This window comes from Drosophila rhopaloa, unplaced genomic scaffold (assembly GCF_018152115.1).
Source record: "Drosophila rhopaloa isolate 14029-0021.01 unplaced genomic scaffold, ASM1815211v1 contig_163, whole genome shotgun sequence".
Taxonomy (NCBI): domain Eukaryota; kingdom Metazoa; phylum Arthropoda; class Insecta; order Diptera; family Drosophilidae; genus Drosophila; species Drosophila rhopaloa.
In genome coordinates, this window is record NW_025335043.1 from 1,041,619 (window position 1) to 1,067,809 (window position 26,191).

Consider the following 26,191-nt stretch of genomic DNA (forward strand, 5'->3'; position numbering starts at 1 on the left):
TGATGGACTTTTCCGTACCAAAAAACAGAAAAAAAAGAAAGAGAACAATGAGGAAGAATGCCCGGAGAGTTGGGGACCTGAGCTAAACATTCCGCACATCAAAAACGACGCGCCACTTAACAAATCCCAAGTTGTCGTTGCGTGCCACGTGACTGGCATACAAAGCGGTTGCAAAGGACTCTGGCAGGACCCGAAAACAATAGCTCTGCTTTGGTCCGCTGGAATGTTTGGCCCGCTCGTTACTTTATGGCCAGCCGGCAAAACGCTTTCACGCACGCCCACCTCTGCCTCTGCCCCTGCCCCATGCCACGCCCCCCTCGTCCATCTGGCGACCTGCCGCGCTTAATTTCCGCTTGTAATGGACGCACGATAAATCCTGGCGAGCGTTTCCGAATCTACAGGACTTTTCCTCGCGCGGCACGCAATCGAAATATATGTATGTATAGTTTTAAGATTTTCTTCGCTTTTGGACTGGCCGTTTGTTCCGTTTGCTAAAAAGATTGTTATTAAATTCCTGATCTTGAATTTTGGGCAGAATGAGTTTATAATTTTCTATAACCTTTTTCAAATGTCCGTTACTTAAAGATTGTTATTTGTGAAAATTTTACATTCTTTTTTTCATAGATAAATTATTGAAAATATTTGTTTTTATACCCTTGCAGAGGGTATTATAATTTTGGTCAAAAGTGTGCAACGCAGTGAAGGAGACATCTCCGACCCTATAAAGTATATATATTCTTGATCAGGATCACCTCCTGAGTTGATATAGCCATGTCCGTCTGTCCGTCTGTCCGTCTGTCTGTCCGTCTGTCTGTCCGTCTGTCTGTCCGTCTGTCTGTCCGTCTGTCTGTTTCTACGCGAACTAGTCTCTCAGTTTTAAAGATATCGAATTGAAACTTTGCACACACCCTTCTTTCCTTTGCACGCAGTATATAAGTCGGAACGGCCGGGATCGGCCGACTATATCCTATAGCTGCCATATAACTGATTGATCGGAAATGCCATAACTCTGCTGTTTGTTAAGTTAGGAAGTTGGGACTCTCTATGGGTATTATATTTGGCCAATCAATCCGACATACCAAATTTCATAAGGATCGGCCGACTATATCCTATAGCTGCTATATAACTGATTGATCGGAAATGCCATAACTTTGGTGTTTGTAAAGTTGGGAAGTTGGGATTTTCTATGGGTTTTATATTTGGCCAATTAATCCGACCTACCAAATTTCATAAGGATCGGCCGACTATATCTTATAGCTGCCATATAACTGATTGATCGGAAATGCCATAACTTTGGTGTTTGTTAAGTTAGGAAGTTGGGATTTTCTATGGGTTTTATTTTTGCCCAATCAATCCGACATATTAAATTTCATAAGGATCGGCCGACTATATTCTATAGCTGCCATATACATAACTGAATGATTGGAAATGCCATAACTTTGGTGTTTTTAAAGTTAGGAAGTTGGGATTTTTAATGAGTATTAAGAATGCATCATATGAATAATTTTGGAGAATATAATTTACAGAGTATTCTGCAAGGGTATATCAACTTCGGCTCCGCCCGAAGTTAGCTTTCCTTTCTTGTTTTTTGTTTTAAATAAATTTATTTAAAAAAGATTAAATTAAGTATTTTAAAAATTTTGTTAATATTTTACCGTAATAACAACAAAATAGTAATACAATAGTGATGTCTTTAAAGTGCCGAAAGCAGACATTTTCATTTTTTAAACAAATTAAATGTAATTCTTAGCCATTTTAATAATATTTTTATTGCCTTCTTTGTTATTCCACTTATCTTATTTTCCAATATCCAAGAAATTTAATTTGAGCAAGAATTTACTTTGACTTTCATTACATAAATTTCTTAGTCTGCTACTTTCTCCTGACTCTGTCCCTCAGTTCTTTTGGCAATAATTTCAAATCGAAAATCCTTTTAACTTGCAACCGCAATGTGCCAATTGCCAGGGCCATTTTTATTGTCGCCCGTCGTTAGTCAAAGGCTAAAGTCGGTAGCAACTATTGCCGTCGCCACATCCCTGTCTCGTTGGGCAGGACCCTCCCATCCTTCGGGCCCCCCTCAGTTCACCTGAGTTAGCCCACCTGTGCGTGTCGCCTAAGCCGGCGATAAGGCGAGCACATTTGGAAGGACGAACCCCTTCGATCCGGGAATATCCCGCTTTCGCTACGTGCCTTTCTTTGGGGCTGCGATAAATTGCTATTGGTTTGCAGTTGGGCCAAAAGGTAAAGCTGCTAATTTATTAGCCAAAGCGACAAACAAAGCATAAATAAGCGCGGTGGTGGAGTATCTGTAGTTACGCCTGTAACCATCCGTCTGACCTTAAACATTCGATTCGCTTTTGGCCATTTCGGCTTTAATGTGTGTGAAAGTGGCATATAAATTTCAATGGGCGTAAGAATGCGCTAAGCTTTTGGCTTTGCAGTGTGTGTGAGCCAAACAATGGGAAAGCGACAACGACAACGCATATTCAATAATGTCGCTTTCAACTTTTATGCTTGCAAAATGCAAAAATCTGCCGTTCGGGGAGTTGAAAAGGGGGACAGATAGTGAGTTGGCTAAACACATTCATGCATTTTACAATGTTGCCAAAGCCCCTCGGACTAAAGTTCTTGGCTGTGAACAATAGAAAAACGAATTAAACAAAAAAGCCAGGCCAACGGCAGTATTCACATAAGTATATGTTTCTTTGTGCACTTGGAAAAATATATAGAAAATAAAATAAGCTTGAAGTCAAAGTGTAAATTATTTGATTTTAATGTTTTAAATCTTAAAGGCAAATTGAAATATTTTACCATAAAAACAATGATTTAGTTAACTAAATAAAACAAGCATACGCAAATTTGACTGTTTTTCCAATATTTGGCTCAGACAAAATTTGCCAAGTTGAGTTTTAATCTTTTTCTTTAGGAGAAACATTTCTTCAAGTGTACAGTACGCCAAATCTGACTGTATATGTGTTTTACAACAATAAGCAGAAAGGCAGCAGCTGCAACAATGGCGAACAGCAAAAATGAATGCGAGTGCGAATCCAAGAGAAAGCGGAGCAGGCACTGCAAAACCCTCTACTGTTGCTTTTACTGGCTTTTGTTTGCCCCACCACCTCCGACCTGCCACGCCTCCTCCTCCGCGCAACGCCCCCTTGGCACCGCTCCCCCCTCGCCTTTGTTGCAGCTGCATTAGCAGCCATAGTGCATTAATGTTGCACGCTGAGCATGTGTGTATGACTCTAGATGGGTTGGCTTTACTTGGCTTGCGTCTCGCAAATAAATGTCGGGCATGCTAAACAGGATTTGATCAGACTTCGATATCTGATGTGCATGAGTGCTAGCCAAATGTGGAATCAATGGCAGTCACTTGGGCATAGGAACTTCGAAATATATGTAAACTGGGATTTCCCAAGCGAAAGTTTAATTTAAAATGTTATATTGCTTTGAATAAATCTATAAAAGATATCTACCAATAAACTTTAAAACCAATCTATTAAACTTTCTTGCAGGATATTTATAGTATTTATCCATTTAGAGGGTTACACATTTTTTGACCTAAAGTTTCATCTTATAAAATATAGTTACCCAAAAGGCTTATGTCATTGTCAATCTTTTATCGTCAAATATTTATCAATAAATGTTTGTTCAACACCGTTATATACATTTTATAAAACCATTAACTGAATTAATTAATTAACAAACAAAAAACAATCGGGAGTTAAATTTACCGTATACAAAGCCTCGTTTAAATGTTAACCAAGTAAACAAAATAAAGTGAAATTTTTTAAAAACTGCAGTTGAAAACCAGGAATTTTTAAAGTGCACTTCATAGGTAAGTCTAACGTTATCTTTGACTTTATTTTAATACTCATAATTTAAGGCCTTAAATATTATAAACATGTTTTTACCATACAGTGCAAAACAGGGTACTGCATCTTTCGGACTTTACTTCCATTGCTCCCACTTTATGTCCTTTGTTTTATTTTCCACTTTTTGCACTTTTTCGTGCCTTTGCCTCAGCAGCACTTATAGTTGATCGAACTGTGCCGGCAAAAAGTGTGATTTGGAAAAGTTTCAAGTGGCAGGGCAGCCGTCACGATTCCGGCAACTGCTGATTCCCCTCCCGCAGCACTTGAAATATGTAGAATCCTGGTCAATAGCATGCAATTTGGGTTAGGCAAACAGGCAAACAAGGGGTGGGGGCGGTCGGGTGTGGCCAAACATTATGGCATAATCAGCAGGGAACTCATACACGGGCAGCCCTACTACGAGGACCACGTCCGCGTCTGCTGCATTCAATTGGCCGACGGCACTGGGCGAACTCTGTCTGCCAATTGGCCAAAAATGCCACAAAAACATATTTGGCAACGCAGCAACGTCAGCAGCAGGACAAACTGCTCCTGGGTCAATGTTGATGTTGATTTTGGACATGAGAGCCAGCTGCAGCAGCAGCAGCAACAGCAATTCGAGTTGGGCCATAAAATCAGGCAGTCAATGAGCCAAATAGCCGAAATGGCTGTTATTGTTATTGCCGCAGCCCGGCAAATTAATGAGGTGTCCTGTTCAACCATCAACTCCATGCATAATCGAACTAGGACTCCAGGCTGCAGTTTTGTAATTGAGCCAGTCAGTTGCGGGCGGGGCAGGATTTTCCCCAATGCGTTGTAATTTGCAGAGATTGTTCACCGACTCTAGCTAGGCAACGCTTTAAATTGCAGAACAAAATTACTTTATGGCCTTAGTTTTCTGAAAAGTTAAATAATAATATTTCACGGTGAGTTTTGTGTTGCTTCGGCTCGAATTTCTTATCGCTATTTTTATACCCGTTACTCGTAGAGTAAAAGGGTATATTGTATTCGTGCAAAAGTATGTAACAGGTAGAAGGAAGCGTTTCCGACCCTATAAAGTATATATATTCTTGATTAGGGTCACTAGCCGAGTCGATATAGCTATGTCCGTCTGTCCGTCTGTCCGTCTGTCCGTCTGTCTGTCCGTCTGTCCGTCTGTCTGTCCGTCTGTCTGTCTGTCTGTCCGTATGAACGCTGAGATCTCGGAAACTATAAAAGCTAGAAGATTGACATTTTGCATGCAGATTCTAGGAGTTCCTACGCAGCGCAAGTTTGTTTCAAAAAGGTGTCACGCCCCCTTTAACGTCCACAATCGCTTATATACGATTTTAAAAATTTTAATATTTCGGAAAAGTAAAAATGCAGTTTTATTGTGTTTATCAATACCTATCGAAATGTAGAAGAAATTTTTCAAATCGGACCATTCGTTAAAAAGTTATGCGTGATCAAAGTTTCTATCTCCATCTCCCTCGCACTCCCTTTACCTGAGTAACGGGTATCTGATAGTCGGGGCACCCGACTATAGCGTTCTCTCTTGTTAAAGATTATTATTCATATTCTTCTCTTAGCCAGGGTTACTAACTTTATTTAATAGGAAGGTTACTAAAAACATAAAACTGCCTTTGGATTTGTTAGGAATTTAAAGAAATTGTTTGTTTATCATAATAAAGCTACTTGCCCACTCACTTTTTTTAAGATCTAGGAAAAATAACGTTGCCGTAAAACTGCTGGCAGGCACTTTAATCCCGACATCGCATTATGTTTAGCATTTCTTGTAGTCCTTTTTCATTCCCGACAGTCCCCAGACAATATTTGCATGAAAACTGTTACTGACACTTAAACATATTCCTGCCAAAAAAAAAGAGGCTGAGAAAGAGGAAAACTTTTCTGTCGTTGATAGCGCTTTTTTTATTGTTTCTGTAATTTTTCGTTGGCTGGCATTGTTGGAGTTTTAATGACGAGCAGGACTGGCAATTGTCGCCTTAATGTCAGCCAAGGCGACAACGTAGACACAGGATGTACCAAGCTCTTAGCTCGCTCTGTCCTCCACTTTTTTTAAGTTTACACTTTTATGCGAATCTCTGGGTCCGACTGCCAAAGTTACTTAAAATGCAAGCCTAACAAGTTTTGGACAGGAGTGTGCAAATGGTTTTTTTCCGAGCTCGCTGCAGGCAAAGAAAACCATTTGAGTGGTAATCCCAGAAAAGTTCGTTTACCTCGGAGTCATAAAGCACCTATAGCACATACGCCATGTGTTACGCTTTCCAGGACAAAAAAAAAAACTTTCAAGACATTGGCAAACACTCTCACTCTCAGCGGCGTCACAAATATTTTTAATTAGCCTAATGAAAAAGTTCAGACGAAAAGAAAATCTCCTTTTATACTTTTATTATAATATCTTCTGTGGGTTCGGTGGCTCCATAACAAAAGACAACCCGCTGACAAATGAAGAAAACGCAGTGCAAATAAGCAAAGAAATAATTTTTCCCATTGTGCAGCTGAAGTTGCAGGGGAAAAGCCGGTTTCACAAACTGTAGAACAAAGAAATGTGACTAATGAAAAGCGTTGTAAAAGAGAGCAAAAATCCAGGGTAAATATAGGAACGTTGCCATACAGCAATTGGTTGATGAAAGAACTTATTTTCTTTGCAGCCCGCCTTATTTGCCATTGAGAATGTTCAATTAAAAAACTTTTTACATGCAAAGCGGACAGACAAATGCTTAAGCCACTTACAAATCATAAGCTCCCCCTCCAAAACAGTATTCACTGCTATATATAATTGATTTTCGACGTCTTCTGTTTGTTGTTCCACTCGACCACTTTGGCTTATTAAATATTTAAGAGGCAAATTGTCAAAAACATCCAACTGAATGACAGGCCATCCCCGCAGATTTCATCCCCCCCCTCCCCGATTCCCCTGCCTGTTTGTTTGTGCCACAATAATTGACAAATAAAGTGAAAAAGCAGGGAAAAGTTATCCAAGTCTTTTCCTCATGAATACTTGAGGCTGTCTATGGGGCGGGGAATGGTGACAAGTTCTTTGGCAATTTTCGAATTATTTAAATGGCAGCCATTTCTTTTTTATTTGGCCTTTACTTTTATTTCATTTGCGCACGCCTTCGTGTGTAGCGATGCCGATAATTGCAACAAAGGAAAAGTTTCCACCAGAAAAGTAGACAACACTTTGACAACGAACACGAGAGAATGTGGGATGGCAAAATGGAGGAAAATCGCCGCTGGCCAGAAAGTTTTCCAGTGAAAAGATTTGCCACAACTGAAGCAGGAAAAAAAAATGTGTTCGGGATAGCTGCAATTAAAAAAGGGATTACGATCCAAGCCAGACTTTCGATTTGTTCCTTTCTTTCCCCGCCGCTGGTTTCCTTCCTTCCGGCCTTGATTTTCTTTTCGCTTTTCGATTAAAAGTTTAGCAAATTAAAATTGTATAATGACGGTGATTAGGCCAACAACAGGCTGCAGGACATTGTGGCACATTCGCGCTGAAAGCAACTTTAAAGAGCCTTGAATGCGAAATTGTGTCGCCAACAAATAATTAACGTGTGAAAATTCATTTCAGAACGCAGCTGGCCATGCACAAAATTTGCATAATGAGCGAGAGAAGAGAAATTGATTGTTATTACTCGTGTTCTGTGTTTTCATTTTTATTGTTTCTCTGGCATTTCTTTTTATTATAAATTAAACAACTTTATTTACTCAATTATGTTACGGTAGTGAATTATTTACATTTTTGGGTCGATTTTCGGTTCGTGTCTGTTTTGCTTACATTTAAAATATGCATTTCAATTTGGTATATATTTATTTACGCTTAACAATGGAAAGCAGCAACAACATTTAACATAGAGTTTTTCCGTATTTGGTATATTTTATTTTATTTTTGAAATTTCTATTTAATAGGTTTGCAGTTGAAAATGCCTAAAAGAAATTGAAAAATAAACATTCCCGGCTGACCAATTGAATAAGTTAGATGTTAAGATTTATTTATAACTATGACAAAAATTTGAAAATGACAATACATTTTGTCCACTTATTTCTTTTTAACAAACAATGAAAGCTTGGGATGATATTTTCTTAATTTTTTCTTAGTAAGGATTGCAAATGTCCTTGACATAGCATTCACATTTTCGCACTTTCCCACTCTTTAATGGTTACATTTCTTCAACGCGGAAAACCAAAAAACAGGGTACAACCAAAAACCCAAACTAAACTAAACTATATATACTTTCACCATTTATCAGCTAGGCGTTTCATTTGCAGTGTCTGTGTTTTTCTTTTTCATAGAGTATCACATTTTCTCGGTATCGGTCCGATTCAAGCAAAACTATTTTGCTGCACCAGAACTTAAATGTAATTTTGTGCGACCAGTTGATCGATCTCCTCCATTAGCTACTGCTGCTGCTCCGTTTCCATGTTCTTGGCACGCAGATACTTCAGCAGCATCTGCAGCGAGTCGTAGGTATCAAAGTCGTCGAGATTCCGCCGGGAGGATGACATGTTGGTGGGTCGGGGCATGGCCAGTGGAACGGGCAGCAGTTCGGGCATCACCGAGTGGTGTGTGATCAAGGCCTTCAAGCTGGAGAACTCCTTGCGAAAGCCCTATAGTGAAAAAAATAACAAATAGCTCAATATAAACTAATTGAAATGGGCTTCAAAAGTTATACATTTTCTGATACAGCAAACAAATATTTTTGAAGATTTTTTTATCAAAAATGTGTCCTTTTCTCACCTTTATTTTGTAGCCCCTTGGGGATCTCAGGATAATATAGTTTGCTATCTTTGGCCCAGGTGGCGAAGGTACGCGCAGTGTCAGTGCATAGCATCCTGGCTTGGAGCTGCTCTTGCGCACCAGAAACGCACCTGGGCTCTTGCTTTGCAGGACCTCTACGGCTATATCTCGGGAAATGCCCGCCTGATACCAGCACGCATCCTTCAGATCCAGGTCCTCCTCCTCGCCTCCCACATTCCCAAATGCGTTGGCCAGACTGCTGCTCCGCTGGGCACTGGCTCCCTGGTTCATCCGCAGGCGATTCGCAAAGATTTTGGGACTTGAGTTTGCTAGAAAAAAATGAACAAAAAATCTATAACGATGTGGTGTTGAAAGAATTATTGTACTACAAAACTATAAAATATGATAAGGAAAACTCTTTTAAAAATATTCTAGCCGTTCTTAACGTACCTAAAAATATTAATATTAAATATTTATTTCTCAATTTTAATAGAACTAAAAAAATAATGGAGTTTGAAAATAAATTTAAATATTTTTATTTTAAGTAATGGGTATATTTGTTGAAAAATTCACTGATTTAATCCGCGAAAAAAACAGAGTAAAGTGCTTACCGCTGCTCGTCTCCCTTAAATATCGCTTCTTCAGGTTGAACTCGTTGTTGTCGTTCAGATTGACATTGTCCAGCATTGGAATGGCTGTCAAGGATTGGCGGCACGAGTCACCGAACTTGCTGTCGATGTAGGAGTCCTCGTTGATGTAGCCATTCGAATACACTGGCTGGATGTCCAGGGGCGCACTCAAAGGGGTCATGTCGCCCACCAGAGGGCGTGACTCCTCGTTGTGACGCAGCAGACCCATCGTCAGCCGTTTGACCTGCACAGAAAAAAAGATTATATCATTTAATTGTACTATTTAAAGCAATGGCATTTAATTTTATTATTTTTAATATTCTTTGTTTAAATTTCTAAAAAATTGTTTTAAAAAATAACACATTCTTAAAAAAATACCCTAGTTTTGTCTAAGTGTAGACCCAAATCGACTTAAAGCTTAAAGAAATCCACCAAAAAAGGGATCAAAGGCGAAGGCGAAGCGTTCAAGTGGCAACAAAATTAACTACAATTTAAACACCTTGTAAGCCGACAAGGATCAGCAAAGGATGCTGCAGTCAAGGGCAGCGAGTGGGTGGTTGGGTGTAGGCGTGGGCGGGCAGGGGGCGTGGCCCGCAGCCACAGACGGAGGCGGAGCAGAAAAAAGGAAAGAATTTATTACCGAGAACCGCAGCGAGACAAAATGCTGGCAAAATGCGCCGCGCCACAAAAGGCGAAAGGCAGCCGGGAAAAATGCAGGCGAAACTTTTTTCGGGTATGCACTTAAACAGGAAACGGATGCTTGGACTAGGCATTACCGGTGGGTGGAATATAAAGGTTGGGGGTGGGGCTTGGTTAACACGAAGAAAGAGTGCAAAGTGCACAAGGAACAGAGAAAGGCGCATAAATTCGTGGCAGACTCTCGTGTCGGCTACTCATCCCCCACTCCAAACCCCTTTTATGGTACATTGCCACCGTCTAAAATGTTGCATAGCAAATGGCGGCTGTGGCATTCTAGGCGGAAATGTGCCGCAGGACTCGGGACTAAGGACCAGTAGCAGTAGCAACTGCGAAAAAAGAAAAGCGAACAATAGTATGTAGAGCAAGTGTTAAGTTGTGGTTGGAAAAGTACCAATCGACAGGGTAATGCTCTTTTAAATCTTTAAATCAGCAGAAGCAATTGTACTAAATATTTTGGTTACTATTAAGTTAATGTTTCTAATTTCACAATGATCATAATAACGGAATTATAAAAATATTGCAAAAAAAATTGTGTTTAAAACCATATATAACTTAACAGATAAAATTAAATGCAGGAAAAAACGTTAAATAAAATATAAGTTAAATTTATATTAAAAGTCTAATTAAATCTAGTTCCCAATGTTCATCAGAGCTTCTAAACCTCAACCAGTTTATTCTACCTTTATAAGAAATTGAATACCATTAGGGGATACTGGGTCCCTCCTGCACACACCCTATTTTTAATGGGTAAGCAGGCTAGTGAAAAACTAGCGCCCAGCGATAATTCAGATGCACTTGTGCGCCCATGTCGAGATCGTGTTGCCCTTCCCTCGCTTTTTGTCCCGTTTTCGGGGTCAGTGGCTTTGAAAAAGTCTGCCGGCACTTGTACAATAGTTGTCTGCCCGAAACTAGTCTACAGTCTAGTTGGTGGCCTCGCTTCTATTTCCCCCGTCTTGTCCCTCAAACCCTATTTTTTGTGGCATAATTTAAGGCGACATTGACAATGAGACGGTGGTTTGGGGGTTATCCTACCTGCTTTTTCCACTCTGACAGCAATTGTTTGCCCATAGCTGCATAATTCCGGAAAAAGTGTGCTCCTTACGAGCAAGAAGGAGGCACCATTGTTTGCATATTTCACGGCGCATTGCACACTGATTTGCGGCCATGTTTTCGTGGGTATTTGTATTGGTGGAGTTCATTTCTTTCTTATTTGCTCGATAAAGAAATGGGGCCCGTTTTCAGGTGTTTACATTTCGTGGGAGCTTGCTCTCCCTCCTTACTTTCCTTATTTACATTTCGGCTTTTGCTCATTTCTTTCCTCAATTTCAGAATAAATATTTTGGCTTTTTGTTCCCTGACTATACTAATTGCCCTGCTCGTTTAATGAACTGCCAGCTAGCTGGACATTAGTGGCAGCTGTTGCAAAGCCAAAGAGGCGGCACGTGCTCGACCCCCCGCCCTTTAGAAAAAGCAACAACGAACACTTGCCGCAAAATGCTCAACATTTATGCAAATTTAATAAACTGCCTTGCCAAAGGATAAGCAGCCAAAACGGGGCTAAATAAAGCTAAATAAAAGGGCAAAGCGAAAGTCGAGCGGGTTTAAATCAAATACACCAACTGGCAGTGTCTGTGTGTGTGTGTTTTTGTGTGCGGGTGTGGCTGTGGGCAAGTGGGCGTGGCCCACAAAATATTATTTATGACATTCGAGCTGAAAATATATTCCGTGCACACATGATACATGGGTAGGCGTGACGCAGCCGGATCGAAGAACCGAGTCAAACCAAGTCAAACCCAGGCACCAGGCCACATGCGGTAGCTGATAGCTGTCGCTCAATGTGGCCGAGTGGTGCACTCAAATAAATAGAGCTAACGAACTTTATCACCAAATTAATACAAAGTTGATTTAATGCTCAAGTTCTCTTCTATTTGGGCAAAAAAATGTATAGTTTAAATTCAGTCCTCTCCTATACCGCAGTTTATCTGACTCAAATGGACTTTTAAACCAAAAATAAGCTTTGTATAATTATTGAAAACAAATTTGAATCCCCTTTTATTCACCTCGAACAGAATTTCCCAAAAAGAATCATTCCTGAAAAATTAATTAGAAATATGATGTTATTTAAAAAATATTTTTCCTTTCCTTCAAATTTTTGGGATTTAACATTTTTGTTTAAGTATTTAGATTTTGCAGAAGTTTTTTTATGGCATCCTCAAGATTCTTTTCTGTAAATGAAAAATACATTTATAGAACAACATCGTTTCTTATAATCATATAAGATTATAAATTTTCTGGATGCTGGAAGAACTAAAAATAACTATAGTACTGTTATATAATTTAAATATTTTTTCCTCAAACATATTTTTCTCTGAGTGTAAGATGCAGGGGCATGGGGAGTCAGGTCTCGTTTGCCGTTGCAGTTGCAGTTGCTAAACAAACATTTAGCGGCGCCGAGTCAACAGCATCGATGCATCAACGCCAGCAGAGAGCAGAGCGTCATGACAGACAGTGCGTCATTTCCGTCTAAGTCGGATGGAAGTGGTGTATGATGAGAGGGGCAGGATATGGAGGGGGGTCGAGTGGAGAGGAAGGACGAGGGATGCCATGGACAAGGATATGCGGGTGATGTGCCACTCAGACTCCTGCTCCGACTCAGACAACCGACAGCAAACTGCATAATGTGGCAACGCATTTGTCTTTGACTCCTGCCAGGACATCTCTCCCTCCCTGCCCCCACCCCCCCACACTCCCTTGATGGGGCTCGCATGTGCAGCAGTTGCCTGCTGCTTTATTTTGCTTATCTGAAATTGAATCAACCAGCCAAGCAGACGACGACGACGACAGCGATGGCAAGTTGCCTGTTGGGCACAATTAGGGAAGCATCACGCCCCTCTATAAACTCCAGCGCCCCCCTTTTGTCCCGCCCATGGGGGAAGCAAAAATTAATTTGCTTATCGGGCCGCATCCTGCAACAGAATGATGTTATTGACAGGCAGCAGCATGTCGAACCACACAAAAAAAGAGGGACTGTAAAAAAACTATGCAAAACAAAAGGATATGCCTGCCGTACCATGCGGCGTATGCGTGTTATTTGCTGTTGCCGTCGAAAAATGTTTATAGCCGAAATTGATTTATTGACAAAACAAGGGAAGCGCCGCTCACTGCACAGGAATATGAAAAATACCAAAAGCGAAAGCACGAACCCTTTTTTTGCGTTTCTTTGTTTTCAAACCTCGACATATGCGGAATGTCAGGCAGCGGCGTACAAAGGGGGGTTGCATAGCCCTTGTATTGACAATATTTATGGTTTGCCATTAGGGCCAACTGATTGCTTTTCGCTTTCGATACGATTTCAATTTCTCAGAGTGTTTCAGGGCCCGTTGCTGTTGTTGTTGCTGTTGTCGTGCGCCATTCATGTTTCAGTTTCGGTGTGTGACTTGGCCTTGATTCGATTTGATTTCAGTTGCATCGGGCTGAAGGTGACCCCTTCCCTCGAGGTGGAGGCCATTAGTTTACAGACGTAATCACCATAATGCGCAATCGAGTCGCATTGCTGCCATAAATAAGACAAACACATAACGTATACGCAGCGTGGTCGAGTGCCAGCGAGTCTCTCTCGTATGAATAAACTCGCACGTACTTATCGCATAGACTATGCTCGACTGAGCACAGCTGCCTCGACTCCATATCTTCCTATATAAGTATAAATATATATATATATATAGCAGAGCTCACACTCGGGCATGAATATTTAAGGCGTTGAATTTATGAAAACAACGTGCCGCAATTCGAAGGAAAGGCTAAAGTTTTGCATTGCAAAACTTCTGCCTCGATCTCGCCCATCACGTGACAAAGAACACGGGCGAAACATTTGATAAACATTTCGCATGTGGGCAGCCCTTCGACTTCTACGTGTTATGACGAAGACAAAAAAGTTCAAAAGGGAAAGAGCCGAAAAAATCCAGCAAGCAATCCAGCAAATGGTCCGTAAGGACCGTACGGGTTGTGGGGGCTTAGTTGTCTAAAGTTTTTCTCCCTTAAAGGAAGCTTAGCTTCTTCCGCGCGGGAATACTTTCCTCCAATAATTCATAACAAAGCGTTGAAAATTCGGGAAATGCTTGGGCCACTCCTTCAGCCTGGCAGAAATGGAAAACCAATAAACGAAGTCCAAGTGTTGGCGCACCCTTATCAAAGTCAAACCCATCAAATATGTTTGATCTTCTAATGCAGGGCAAAATATTTGCCATACTTTGGCAGAACAAAATCTCTTGAATAATGGTTACACTCGAAAGAAAGTCTGCTTTAACAAAAAGCTTAAGAAAAAAAAAATAGTTTTGGCATAACATTTAAAATTGTGGACTTTTAACGTTAGGAGGGGACGTATTTTTTTATCGTTTGCCTTTGTAATGTGTTAACAAGAGAGAAATTTAATTTTCTCTCAACTTTGGCTTATAATATTTTTCCTAGAATTGAGATTTTCTTTAAACAGGATTTATTCGAGAGGAATTTTTTATTTCAACCTTTTATGATTTGTTTGGAGATAAAATATTTCATTTTATTTTATTTGGTTTTTATTTAACTTACCAAAGGAGGCTTGTCCGCCAATCGCTTGCAACTGTTTAGTTCGGTGGGCGAGTTGTCCTCATCAGAGCTCGGTGTTTTGGCCACCTTTTCGTTGTCATTGCAACTGAGTATAAAGTTTAAAAGTGAGTTAATTATTTGCTCTGATGAAATGATAAATATTTTAAAAAGTGGTTCATATGTTTTGACTTTTTGCTTAAAATACTTATTACTTGATCAGTGCTAGTAGAATATAGTAGTATTAGGTGTCGTTTATATATTCTATTATATGAGTGATAGGTGTTGTGTATTTCTTAATGAATGTGATTTAAGCATCGATTGGAGGGATCTGCTTGAAGTCGTTTTGTGGGCTACTCACTTGAGATTCGCGTGCGTGAAGAGTTGCAGGGGGCGGCGGCGTCCAAGACTTGCGGGCGAAGAGGGCGTGGCCAGACTTGTCTTACCCCGGCTAATGGTGGCCAAGGGGGATCTCAAAGCGGCCGAATTGGCCAATCCAGCTGGCTGACGATTGCTGCAGGATGATGATCGAAAACGGGCTCCTGCTCCTGTTAAAACGGCAGCCAAATTTGCTGCTATACGATTGTCAAATCGGTTGAAATACGAGTTTGAATTGGAGTTGGAATTCTGATTCTGATTCTGATTCGAGTTCGGATTTATATTTGAGTTTGAGTTGGAATTTGAATTTGAATTGTCTGCCGTGGGCGAGGAGTTGCTGCTGCTGCTGGTGCTGCCATTTCTGTTGCTCATGGCCGCCGATGTTGCCGCTGTGCTTGCGGTCGATGTTGCTGCTGCGACGGTGTTGCTGCTGGCGCTGCCCTGGTCATAATCCAAATTATTGTTGGTTATCATTGTGGCGGCCGAGCTTTTGGGCATTAACTTTTGGCAGCGGGTGTTACTGGCCGACGCTCTGAATTATGTGCGCATATAAAAACGCTGCGGGCGGCTTTTGTCGCACTGCGTGAGCCCGCCAGGACAATTCAGGACATCGACAGAGTGGGCCAGTCACCACCAGAGAAGCTCAGTGCGGCCTTTATTAAATTTGACTAGAGTGGGTGGCTCGGGGTGGCGGGTGGTGGGTGGATAGCCGCAGGGGTTCACTTGCTCCACTCCGACTGACTGCAGGACGAGGCACGAAGGACGACAACGACGACGACGATTCGCAGATTTAAACACAGAATTAATTCAAGCGGAAATTGGCAACGCAGGAGGGAGATTGGGGGCGCACAAAAACCAAAACAAAAATCGAAAGCGTGAAGCATAAACAAAAATGGCAAGTGAAAACGCAAATGAAAACGCATAGCAAAGAGAAATATTGAGGGGGAAAGCCACAAAAATGCACATAAATAGGAATAGGAAAAGGGAGGGGGTGGTGTTCGGGAGGGGGAGTTTTACAAGGGGAATATATCAGCCAGGGGTCGCAGTCATGACGTCACACCATAAAGCGCAGGATTTCAGGATGTTCATGAGCATGGTGGTGATGATGATGATGATGGTGTTGTTGAAATGTTTTTGTTCGGTGGTTGTTGTGATTGTAAAGGAATACATGGTTCCCATATTGTTGTGGTCATTGTTTTTATTTTTTTGTTTTGGTTTAAATTTCCCATTTTATGCGATTATCGATTACACAACGATTTTTCACATTTTGCAGTTGAAAATGTTTTTTTTTTTCGCCAATTAGTTGCCAATTTTGCGCATAAGTTCGAAGCCAATTTCGATTCGTTTCGTTTTCATGTTTTAAGTCCGAATATCATGTAAATAAAAATGGAAAAAATATGCGAATTTTGTAGAAAGTTTTTCGTTTTTTCAATTTTAAAATTTGCATTGAAAACTGCTGGGGAAAGCGAAAGCAATATTGTTGAATCGATATTTTAGCATCCTTTTTTTTCTGGAGCGCAATCTGAAAGCGAATTTTCAATGCAAATCCGTGGCTAGTTTTTCACATTTTTTCCTGTCTGTTTTTTGCTCTAGTTTGGTATTGATTTACTCACATTGGTTCGGGGGCAACCAAACTTTTCATTGGGCTTTCCTCCAGTGGGCCACGTTCACAGATGAAAGTTGAGTCCACTCATGAGCTAAAAATAGGAGAACAAGATTTTGATTTAATTAAAATCAACTTTAAGCTGCGCCCAAGTGAAAGCATGTGTGTGAGTTTGTGTTCGAGGCTGTTCTATGGCAATCATTAGACGTTCATAGTCAACACCTCATTAGGCGACTAATCAAGCGTGCGCTGGGCACGAAATAACAACCAGTTCAGTCCACCGGCAACAGATTAAAGGAGCCAGGAGCCCTAGGATCGGAAGGAGGAAAGTCCGGAGGAGGAACATGGAACAAGGCGCCAAGCCACAGACACTAAACAAAACCAAAGCAAATCATCAAGATTGCTGTGGGAGGTGGGGCGAAATTCCATCTAGAGATGAGAGCGTGTTAGCCCCACAAGAGCCAAGAACAAGCACGAAACAAAATTACAACATGGAAAAAAATATAATTAGGATTTTAAGAAAATCTCATTCTTCAGAAATTTGTTTGGGAAATTCTACTATTAAACTAAAATATTTAGTAAGGCTGAAAGAATTGCAAGTCGCTTATAAATCTCTCGATTGCTTGAATAAATTATTTTACTTACATTTCTAATAAAATTATATTTAATTCAACCTTTATAGCTTTGGCATATTTAGGTTTATTTAACTTTAAGTTCTTTCCAAATTGGGATAAAATCGCCAAAAGCTATAATAGGTACACTATTGATTAACCACATTATCTTATTTCCAATTATTATGATTATTATGAACTTGAATAGTTTTCTCTACGTGCAGTCATCGTGGACCGGGCAATGAAGTAAACACGAAGACGATGCCGCAAATAAAACGCACAGATTAAAGGATGCCCGGGTGAAATGTCTTCTTAATTACTTCGCAGAGTCCAGGGGCTGAGACTGCGAAGGATAAACAAGCCGTGGTGGAGTTTGTTGGAAAAAGGATCTGCCGGGTGGGTGGATGACTGAGGCGTAATTGAGAAGTCGCCGGGCTGGGACTCGGAATTGGGATGGGTCCGCTCTTCGGGTCCTGCTCTCGGGTTCCTGCGTCTGCAGCGCAGTTTAAGCGGAAGTAATTTAATTAATTACAAATGAAACGGAAACACGAGCAAAACGAAGGCGACGGCCATCTGGCTATATCCTTTCAGAATGCATCGTGTGTCGATTGTTTGTTCAATGGGATGAGGAGTAACTCCGACAAAAAGAACGACCCAAACAACAAACAACAACAAGTGCGACCCTTCCCATTTCAGTTTTTCTTTTTTTTTTTTTTTGCATATAGGCAAATTGGGAGTGGCCTAAGCGTTTTTCAAAACAACAGCGGAAAATTAAGGGACCGGAGCTCCCAGCCGACCAATTAAATTTTTCTACGCCCTAGGACCGCAAACTATTCGATGTTAGGGTGCACATGAGAAAATTGTTTGCCGCAGTTGGGCTTTTTATGTTTCTATTGAATATTCTTTGAAAGGTTTTCTTTAGGATATTATATTTTTGTTAATTACTTTAATTCAAAACTTTAATCCAGTTAGAACGTCTTAGAGAAGATAAAAAAATTTTAGGAAACACTTAAGTAACTAATTCAGTAATTGGAAAAGTTAAAAGGCCATATACAATATTATAGACTAAGATATCTTATTGTTTGAATCAAATTGTATTGTATTTAAAAGAATGTTGTTGCAGAATATTAGAAACTGTTTTTTAAATTGTAAAAAAAATTTGTTTTTTATCTTCAGAACGATATTATTTTTAACATCTTGGTCATTAAATTAATGACTTTTATGCAATTATATAGAGATTTTCCAAAGTTGTTACTTAGAAAAATTGTTATTTCTTATCTTGATTTGATTTTTTCGTTGAGTGTATATGCACGCACACATTGTAGTGAGCACACGCATTAAGCACAGCTCATTTGCATTGCGGTTTTAATTGGCATTGGAATGGCGAAGGGGCGAAGGGGCGAAGGAGCGGCGATAGCGGGCTATTACCTCTGGCCCCGGTCTGCACGGTTCGCTGGCAGGGCTTACAAGGATAATGAAAACAATTTAACGACTCTCCCGACAATTCACAGGACCAGAGGACAGACGGCAAACGAATCCTGGTTAAACAAATCTTGAATCCTTTTTGCCGCCTCTTGCATTTGCGTTTGCCATTAAATTTTATAACCACCCGTTCGCCCAACTGCCCCAGCGAATGCTGCGTGTCTGCGCAAAATATTTTCAGATATTTTTTGACATTTTAATGAAAATATTTTGCGTAGCAATCCAGAAACCAGAGCAAAAAAAAATTAAAAAGGCAGTTAGCAAAAAGGACTGGCCAGCGGAGTGATGAATCCTTTATCCCTTCACTGGCTTAATATTATTTTAACGAAGCGGATTCCCGCGGAGCAGGATCAGTGGAGTGGGGGTCACTTTTAAGCCCTGCTGATGGCCAGTAATTAAATGCTTGACATGCCTTCGGGTGTGAGGTTTTGCGGGCCAGGGATTAGCGCCACTAAGAGGATGTCCTGACAGAGGGAAAACCCTCAACGTAGCAGAGAGCAGAAGTGAACAATTAATGAGATAGAACTTCATAAATTCCCGCCACTCATTTTTTGCAGTGCAATCTGGGAGGTAAATTAACACTGAAGCTGGCATTATAATTATGGCATGTAGTTAAGGCGATTGCTAAGCTTCAGCCGTCAGGTGAAATGAAAGAGTAAGGTTTTCGGAAACTTTGCTGTGTGTTAAATATATATAAATTTATTCAGGATTAAAATTCTTTTTTGTAAAGGGTCCTTTATGTAAACACTATAAATATTATATTATTATTGTCAGCTTTTCAATGTTAGTTTTGCGTCTTTTGCAATATCTGAACATTTCAATCTAGAGCCAATTGATAAGATAACATATTGATGACATAAGGCAGAGATCTTAAGATCCTATATTGTGTTTGGAATATTACAGAATATAAATAATTACTTATTTATAAGCATTAATTTGTGAATCAGGAATAATGTTTCCTTTGCGAACTTTCAAAACTTTGTTCTTAAATTTAAAAGTGCATGTATTAGACTTGACTGACTATAATTAACAGTTTATTACAGCGTGAAGTGCATCCTGTTGCTTCTGCTTATCTTTCTCCTCCTGGCTCATTAAATATTTACAAGTTCTCAATTTGCTTAAGTGAGCATCGGGGCCCAACATCACGGCTTTGTAAAATCAACAAGCCTAAACAAAAATATTTGTCTGCCAGCAAAATAAGAGGGAAGAAAATGCCAAGCGGCAGACAGGACGGGTGTGGGGTTGTTCGCAAATTAAAAGAAATCAAAATCATATGAGAATTTTCAAGTGATTGCCGCATGAGTCCTTGTTCGCATTTTTTGTTCGCAGGCAGGAAGCGCGGGCCAACATAAACAAGCAATTTAACAGGCACTCACACACACTCTCACAGCCCTCGCACATCACACACACAGACTGGGACACACATCCTTAAGGATCCGTCGCCAGTTGGCAAACAAACGAAGCGTTCAGGCGAAAAAAGCCAGCGGAGAAAGGAAAAAAACTCGGGCAGCCTCGAAACAAGCAAAGCGTTTTATATGCCGACACCAGAGTTAGTGCTAGTGTGTGTGTGTGTGTGAGTGTGAGTGTGGCACCGCAGATTTCTCTCACCCACTCACATTGCCACACACCCACACATCCTCACACTCGCACTCACACCCACACACATGCCAGCCGCAGCCTTAAAGTATGCCGCAAGTTTTTGCCGCTCTTTGTTAATGAAATTTTAATCAAGCTGCAAGCGAAAAAGAGTTTGCCAACCAAGTTTGGCGAGTACACATGCCGCACTCCTTTGCTGCGGCTCCTTTAAAGGCGATTTCCCTTTTTTCTTTCCGCCAAATAGCCGGCAGCTTCATTAGAGACGCCCCGGTCCACGCTGCGTATGCGTAATAATTTATTTAAAATGCAATTCGTTTATGCCAGACATTAATCATCCCAGCGAATGCGATAAGACATCGAGTAAGTCACGTACCGAGGTCGGCTGCATTTATTAACAATTTACGTCATAAATAAAATTGAAAAACATTCATAATGTCAATGGCGGGACGAAGAGAGCGAGTGAAAAGTGAGTGAAAGACGTGCGAGCATGAGCTGATGGCAATTTCATAAATTACGGCCGGTTGGTGGGGCTTTAAGCGGGGGGAAGGAGGTGCGGATGAGCGGCTGGTTTACATAAATTAGACAACAAATTTTCCAGCAAAATGGGAACAACGCGCAGGCAAAAGGTAAATCACAAGGCGGCCCAAAAATGACAACATTAAAAGCAGCCAGGTGGGGTAATGTACTCTTAAATGGACACGGGAAAAAAACGAGGACATCATATGATATATTATAAAGGCTTAAGAATCTACTATACAAAAATAATTATATACACTTTTACTAAACCGGAAATTCTTCAGCACTTTTCTACGATATATTTCAATTTTTCATCTAGTTAGGTATTATTTATTATTATTAAATCTTATTTTAAGTGCCAAATAATGTTTAAATAATTAAATATTGTATTGACATATTACATTAAAATTCGTTTTTATTTTTTTTTGTTTTTTTTCTCAGTGATAATTTTATGAAAACACTTTTACTTAGAGCCTTAATTCCCTGACCATTTTTTCGTGGTATCAGGCAGAGTTGTTTAACATATTTCTGTTTTGCTGTGGCTGTTACGCCTTTTCCTGGCCGAATTGGAGTGAATAATGTTCGCTTAGCACGGCAAATAATTATTTCTCGCTTACTGCCAACTGGCATGCTATTTGGCAAGGGCTTTAAGGATTGCTTTCGGTCCCTTTCAACCGCCCATCACCACCCACTTACCAATCCCCCCATTTCGGTCCCCAGTTCATTATGTGAATTTTGAAATTGTTTTTTTTCCTCTTCGCTCTTGTTTCTTTGTGTTTTCTGCTGCCGGGCATAAAAACAAAAAAAGAGAGTAAAAAACAAATGCCAACACGTTGGCTTGGCTGAGCAACCCCTCAAAAAGGTGTTGAGTTGAGCCAAATTACAAAAAATTGCTGCTGTTGTTTCTGTGCATTTTTCTTTAATGATTTGAATATGCAAAGCGCGCCAAACAAAGCGAATGAAAAGAATTTTAATTAGTTTTCGGAATGTTTTTCGGTGCAATTAAAGCCAAAGGCAGCCAGAGCAATAAACCAACCAATTATTATTCTCGGCTATGTGGCATTCAAAATTCTCCATGCTCTGGTGTATGAAAGCAAAAATGTTTGGCATGCTTGACTCGCAATCAGTTAAATGCAAAAATTATTTTGCAAAATAAAAATAGCAACTAAATATGCATGGCAAAGGTAATCAATTTGAGAAATCCGTATCGAATTTGCAAACAGCATAGAATTTTTCATCTTGGAAAGCGGAGGAAAACAAACCAGGCCAAGATGGCAGTAAGGAGCAGAAAACGCCCATTCACAAGGATTTCTCTACCTCGCTTTAAAAGGACAAGGAAAAACTATTTTATATATACAACGGAATAATTCGACTACCTTTCGTTCAATGTCTGGCCAATGTCCCATGACGTCCCCCCTCGAAAGCAATAAATGTTCAAATCAATTGAAACGTTTTGCCAAAGCCTCACACCCCGTGTGAATCCACCCCCGATATAAATCGAAGGAGGAATGGCGGAGGAATGGATTCCTGGACAGCTTAAGGCGGCGATTTGGTTAGCCTCCGAACAACAGAAAATCGATAAGGGATGCTGAGGAATGTCAACTTGTTTTGAACTAGTCAGGCCCAAGGAAACCAGATCCTGTCCCACATTTGAGAGCAGAGTCCGAATGGGATGGTAGTCTATACTATATATGTGGACCAGAAATCGACAGAAGTCGACGGCAATAAAACGCCATTTGGTCATAAAAATAGTCGAACGTTGCAAAAGGCAAGTGAATGCGACAACTGCCCCAGAGGGGAAATCCCCGGAGGGGAGGGGACGGGGACGGGGCTGAGGATCCTGTCTGCCAGGGCAAATTACGAATTTTGCATATTGCCTTTCTTCGGCCTTCTCTCTGTTTGGCCGGTTTCTTTGCCCCTTTGGCCCATTAGTCATTTCGGTGCCGGGCGAGTTTTGCCAGAGACTACGGCTTGGTGTGTCGCCACTTTGCAGGATGAATGACCCCGGCATAGTTGCTCCCACTTTTCCGCCAACCAAACCTCCCCACTCCCCCTCGGAAAACCTCGGCCTGCGGAAATTGCGCACACGTCACAGGACAGCAATTTTCATATAACCGTTTGCCATTTTACTCATCCTTTCCTCAAAACTGGAATAGAATGAGAAAAATATCGTATGCATATTACGTTTATTCAAAAATGATACGAAGTCTGTTATATAGGTTTTTTTACCAGTCAAAAATAGCTTTAAATTCCTATTGAAAATCATTATTATTGGATAAACATAAGAGGCTGTCAATTGGGCTAGTAAACTATTTTTCCGATAGATTTATTTTCGCTTACTTAACACTTTTAAAACGATTGTTGCCATTAATTATATATTTGTTTTAAGTACTTCAATGCACGCCGTGTTTAACCCTTGTGTGTATCTTTATTGCTTATATTCACGTTTAATTGATTTTCGCAACCGAATGCATCAAAAATTCATGCGTGTGCAATTAATGACATTACCGGAGCTCTTGACCGGGCGAGGGTTTTTGTTCAATAAATTATAGTCATTATCGTTATTAAGCAACATGAAGAGAGCTCCATAAGCCCGCGCATTAAATTAATGCGTGTTGAATTTAATTTTTAATCATTATGGACGTGATGAAACTGACATGGAAATTGAAAATGAATTCTAAAATAATAAAACAAATTAAAAAACATTTTCAGGTCATGTGTTTTAAGAACGTTGCTGGCAAATAAGTAAAGAAAACTTTTTACCTTTTTATTTTTAAGCTTTTTAGCATCACACTTTTGTGCATAATGAGCCATTGTTTCTGTGAATAAATTGCATAGAAAACTATGAAAAATTAACTTTACCTTTTATTTATAAGTAATATTATAGTAGCACAAACGGGGTTTAATATTAATTACACTTTATTTATACTTGACCGTTCTCTCTTAGTTCTTATGCGCAATTGCTTTTAAATTACATGGCGTCGGTTTTAACATTAGACAACGCGAAGTTGGCTGTTTAAGCTGTTTTTGTGAAATTTTCTTTATATAATAACTAGTTTATATGGTTTTCTATACAACAGTTAAAGTGGCTTGAATAATTAGTGGGATGTGTATCTTTTGGCGGTTAAATGTTGCCTTGGCAACTTGGTCTTTCCCCAATAGCCTGCCACTCCCACTCCCTCTCCATCTCCGCCTCCGACCACCATTACCTTACTCACATGTAGGTCAAAACTGGGTGAGCAGAAGCGCGTTGCATACCTTCGGGCTGTCAATTTATTTTTCGCGCTTCGCATGTTCTTGGGCCATGTTTTTCCGATTCTCCCCGCTCGTGTTCTTGCGTCCTTGAAATTTATGCGTTCGACGCAGGCGAAGCGCCAAGTGTTGAGAACATCGGAGATAGGCACAAGTGCCACATGGCGTGTAATGCGCTCATTATGCTGCTGTACCTACATATACCCATATACATTTATATATATATATATAGATGGATGCCACAAGCAAAGGATGCCTACCACTTTCCGCCCTTGGAACTGGGCCAACGCGAATGGCATTGTCTTTTGGGTCCGCCGTCGCCTCCACCGGAGAGATAATAACAACAAATTATTACACTTGCCGAGGGACACTAGTGGGGGCAATGAGGTGGGGAACGGGGGGTTTTACTGGGGCAACTAAATTAAGCATATCGTTGATAACTCAACGCAGATCGGACGGAATGCGATAAGGCAAAGTCCTTAATCCTGGCTGGCTGGCTCTTTACCATGCTTATTACCACTGTTGAAATAAGGGTCTTATCATCTCTGCACTGGAAAAAGTGGTTTAAAGAAAGAAATTATAAAAGAACTGAATTCCGTTTTAAGCAGTATTATTCAAGGATATACTACGTTTTTTCTGACAAGCATAGTTTAGCTTAGTAGGTCATCCCATATTTGTTAGTACAAACTTGTTATTGCCTACACACAGTCCGTTGAAATAAGTAAACATTTTTTTTATAATTTTTGAGATCAAATGGCTAGTCATAAAAGGAAATTCTTTAAAAAAGGCCAAACCGCTCCTGAGAAGCGGTGGCGTCGTCAAGAGCAGGCTATTAGAAATGAGGAGCGACAGCAAGAACGAATGCTGAAGAAGGTCCCGAGCTTGGGGCACCTTACTCATTTCGCAACTACAGTATTCAATGCCCCTAATCGTGAGGGGAAAGTCGAAGCCGCCATTGCCACTTGCCAAATGCTTTCCTCGCATGCTGTTCCAGCCTTAGATGATTTGGCGCACTCCAATATTCTGACTATTCTCGTGGAATCCCTGGGGCAGGAAAATCCCTTGCTGCAGCTAGAGGCTGCAAATGCTGTAAAAGATATTGCTTATGCTTCACCGGAGCACTCCCTTCAGGTGTGATTCATTCTTTAAGTATTTTTTTTTTAGTATTAAAATAAAATGATTTTTCACAGATTGCAACCTCCGGTGCCGTGCCTCTCCTGGCTGAACTTATCGTCTCGCCATACTACAAGGTCTGCGAACAGGCGGTGTGTGCTCTTGTGAATATCATAGCCGAAAGTCCATCGCTTCGCGACTTCATCGTCAATCACGGCGTAGTGGAAAAACTAATCTATCTCCTGGGTCATAACGAGATCATAGTTCAGAAATCCGCTCTTCTGTGCTTGGCCAACATTGCAACCGGATCCGATGAGCAGATTCAGGTGTTGCTCAACCACAACGTGATGTCCTGCATGCCGGCCCTGCTCTCCCACAGCAAGGAAAGTGTTCGGTGTGAGGCCCTGTGGTTTCTATTTAAGATCGCCTCTGGAAACGCAATGCAAAAGCAGGCCGTCGTGGATGCTGGCCTGCTGCCAAAGGTTGCGGAAAATCTTAGAATTGGAAGGGCTGCTTTAAAAACACCCGGGTTTCTAACGATATGTGTTCTGGCCATTAACAGCAACAGGAATTTTCTATTATCCCTCATTAGACTTTGCGTCATCCCGGGGCTATGCGATCTGCTCGGATGCCAGGACGATACCACCGTGACATACTATGTGCTTTTTTTGTTGGGACTTATGCTTGGAGTGGACGCTTCTTATGCGGAGGAGGTGGCCGGCATCATCCAATTTTCCGAGGGTCTTCGCAAGATACAGGCACTTCTAAACCACGCGGATGTCGACGTCCACCAACTGGCACGTCAACTAATCTGGCAATACTTCTCGGATAACGCCTCAAATGGCACACAGATTTGAAGGCACTTCACAGTTATCCACAATCTAAATTAAGTAATGTTTTCTAAATTTTAAATTTATTTCTAAAACTTTGAGGTTAAGATCATTTTAAGACAAATATCAGAAAGACTTATCAGAACATATAGTTGTATCACAGAAACCTCCACCAGAGATATTTTTTTTGGCTACATTTAAATCCCTAGTACTTTGTACTTTAGTAGACGTTTTTATAAATAAACACACTTATTTTTTAATCATCTATACAAAAAAAAGTAAGATTTGTTTTTTATTTAAAAAATGGTT

The 26,191-nt window shown here is 40.5% G+C and overlaps 2 protein-coding genes across 3 annotated transcripts in view; one reads left to right on the forward strand and one right to left on the reverse strand.

The window, feature by feature from the left end:
* The first annotated feature begins 3,657 nt into the window (after positions 1-3,657).
* Positions 3,658-26,151, forward strand: LOC108046290 (importin subunit alpha-4). The gene is made up of 3 exons (XM_017125897.2): positions 3,658-3,838; positions 24,688-25,070; positions 25,130-26,151. The coding sequence occupies exons 2-3, from the start codon at positions 24,693-24,695 to the stop codon at positions 25,907-25,909; spliced, it is 1,158 nt and encodes a 385-aa protein (XP_016981386.2). The 5' UTR covers positions 3,658-3,838; positions 24,688-24,692; the 3' UTR covers positions 25,910-26,151.
* Positions 8,137-26,191, reverse strand: part of LOC108046289 (tensin-1) — a 30,181-nt gene continuing 12,126 nt past the window's right edge. The window contains exons 1-6 of one of the 2 annotated variants that reach the window (XM_017125894.2): positions 16,493-16,578; positions 14,863-15,620; positions 14,508-14,610; positions 9,207-9,468; positions 8,596-8,924; positions 8,137-8,465 (exon numbers count right to left, since the gene is read on the reverse strand). In XM_017125894.2, the coding sequence (XP_016981383.2) occupies positions 8,256-8,465; positions 8,596-8,924; positions 9,207-9,468; positions 14,508-14,610; positions 14,863-15,377 (1,419 nt within the window). In that variant the 5' untranslated portion in view covers positions 15,378-15,620; positions 16,493-16,578 and the 3' untranslated portion in view covers positions 8,137-8,255. Of the gene's footprint in view, positions 8,466-8,595; positions 8,925-9,206; positions 9,469-14,507; positions 14,611-14,862; positions 15,621-16,492; positions 16,579-26,191 lie in introns of those variants that run through there. The other variant, XM_017125896.2, reaches the window with a different exon arrangement.

What these genes read in the sequence shown, in the direction of transcription:
- LOC108046290 (XM_017125897.2), top strand. Translation starts at nt 24,693, where the DNA reads ATGGCTAGTCATAAAAGGAAATTCTTTAAAAAAGGCCAAACCGCTCCT. An exon ending in CACCGGAGCACTCCCTTCAG is followed by an intron (nt 25,071 to 25,129) that starts GTGTGATTCATT and finishes GATTTTTCACAG; the next exon opens with ATTGCAACCTCCGGTGCCGT.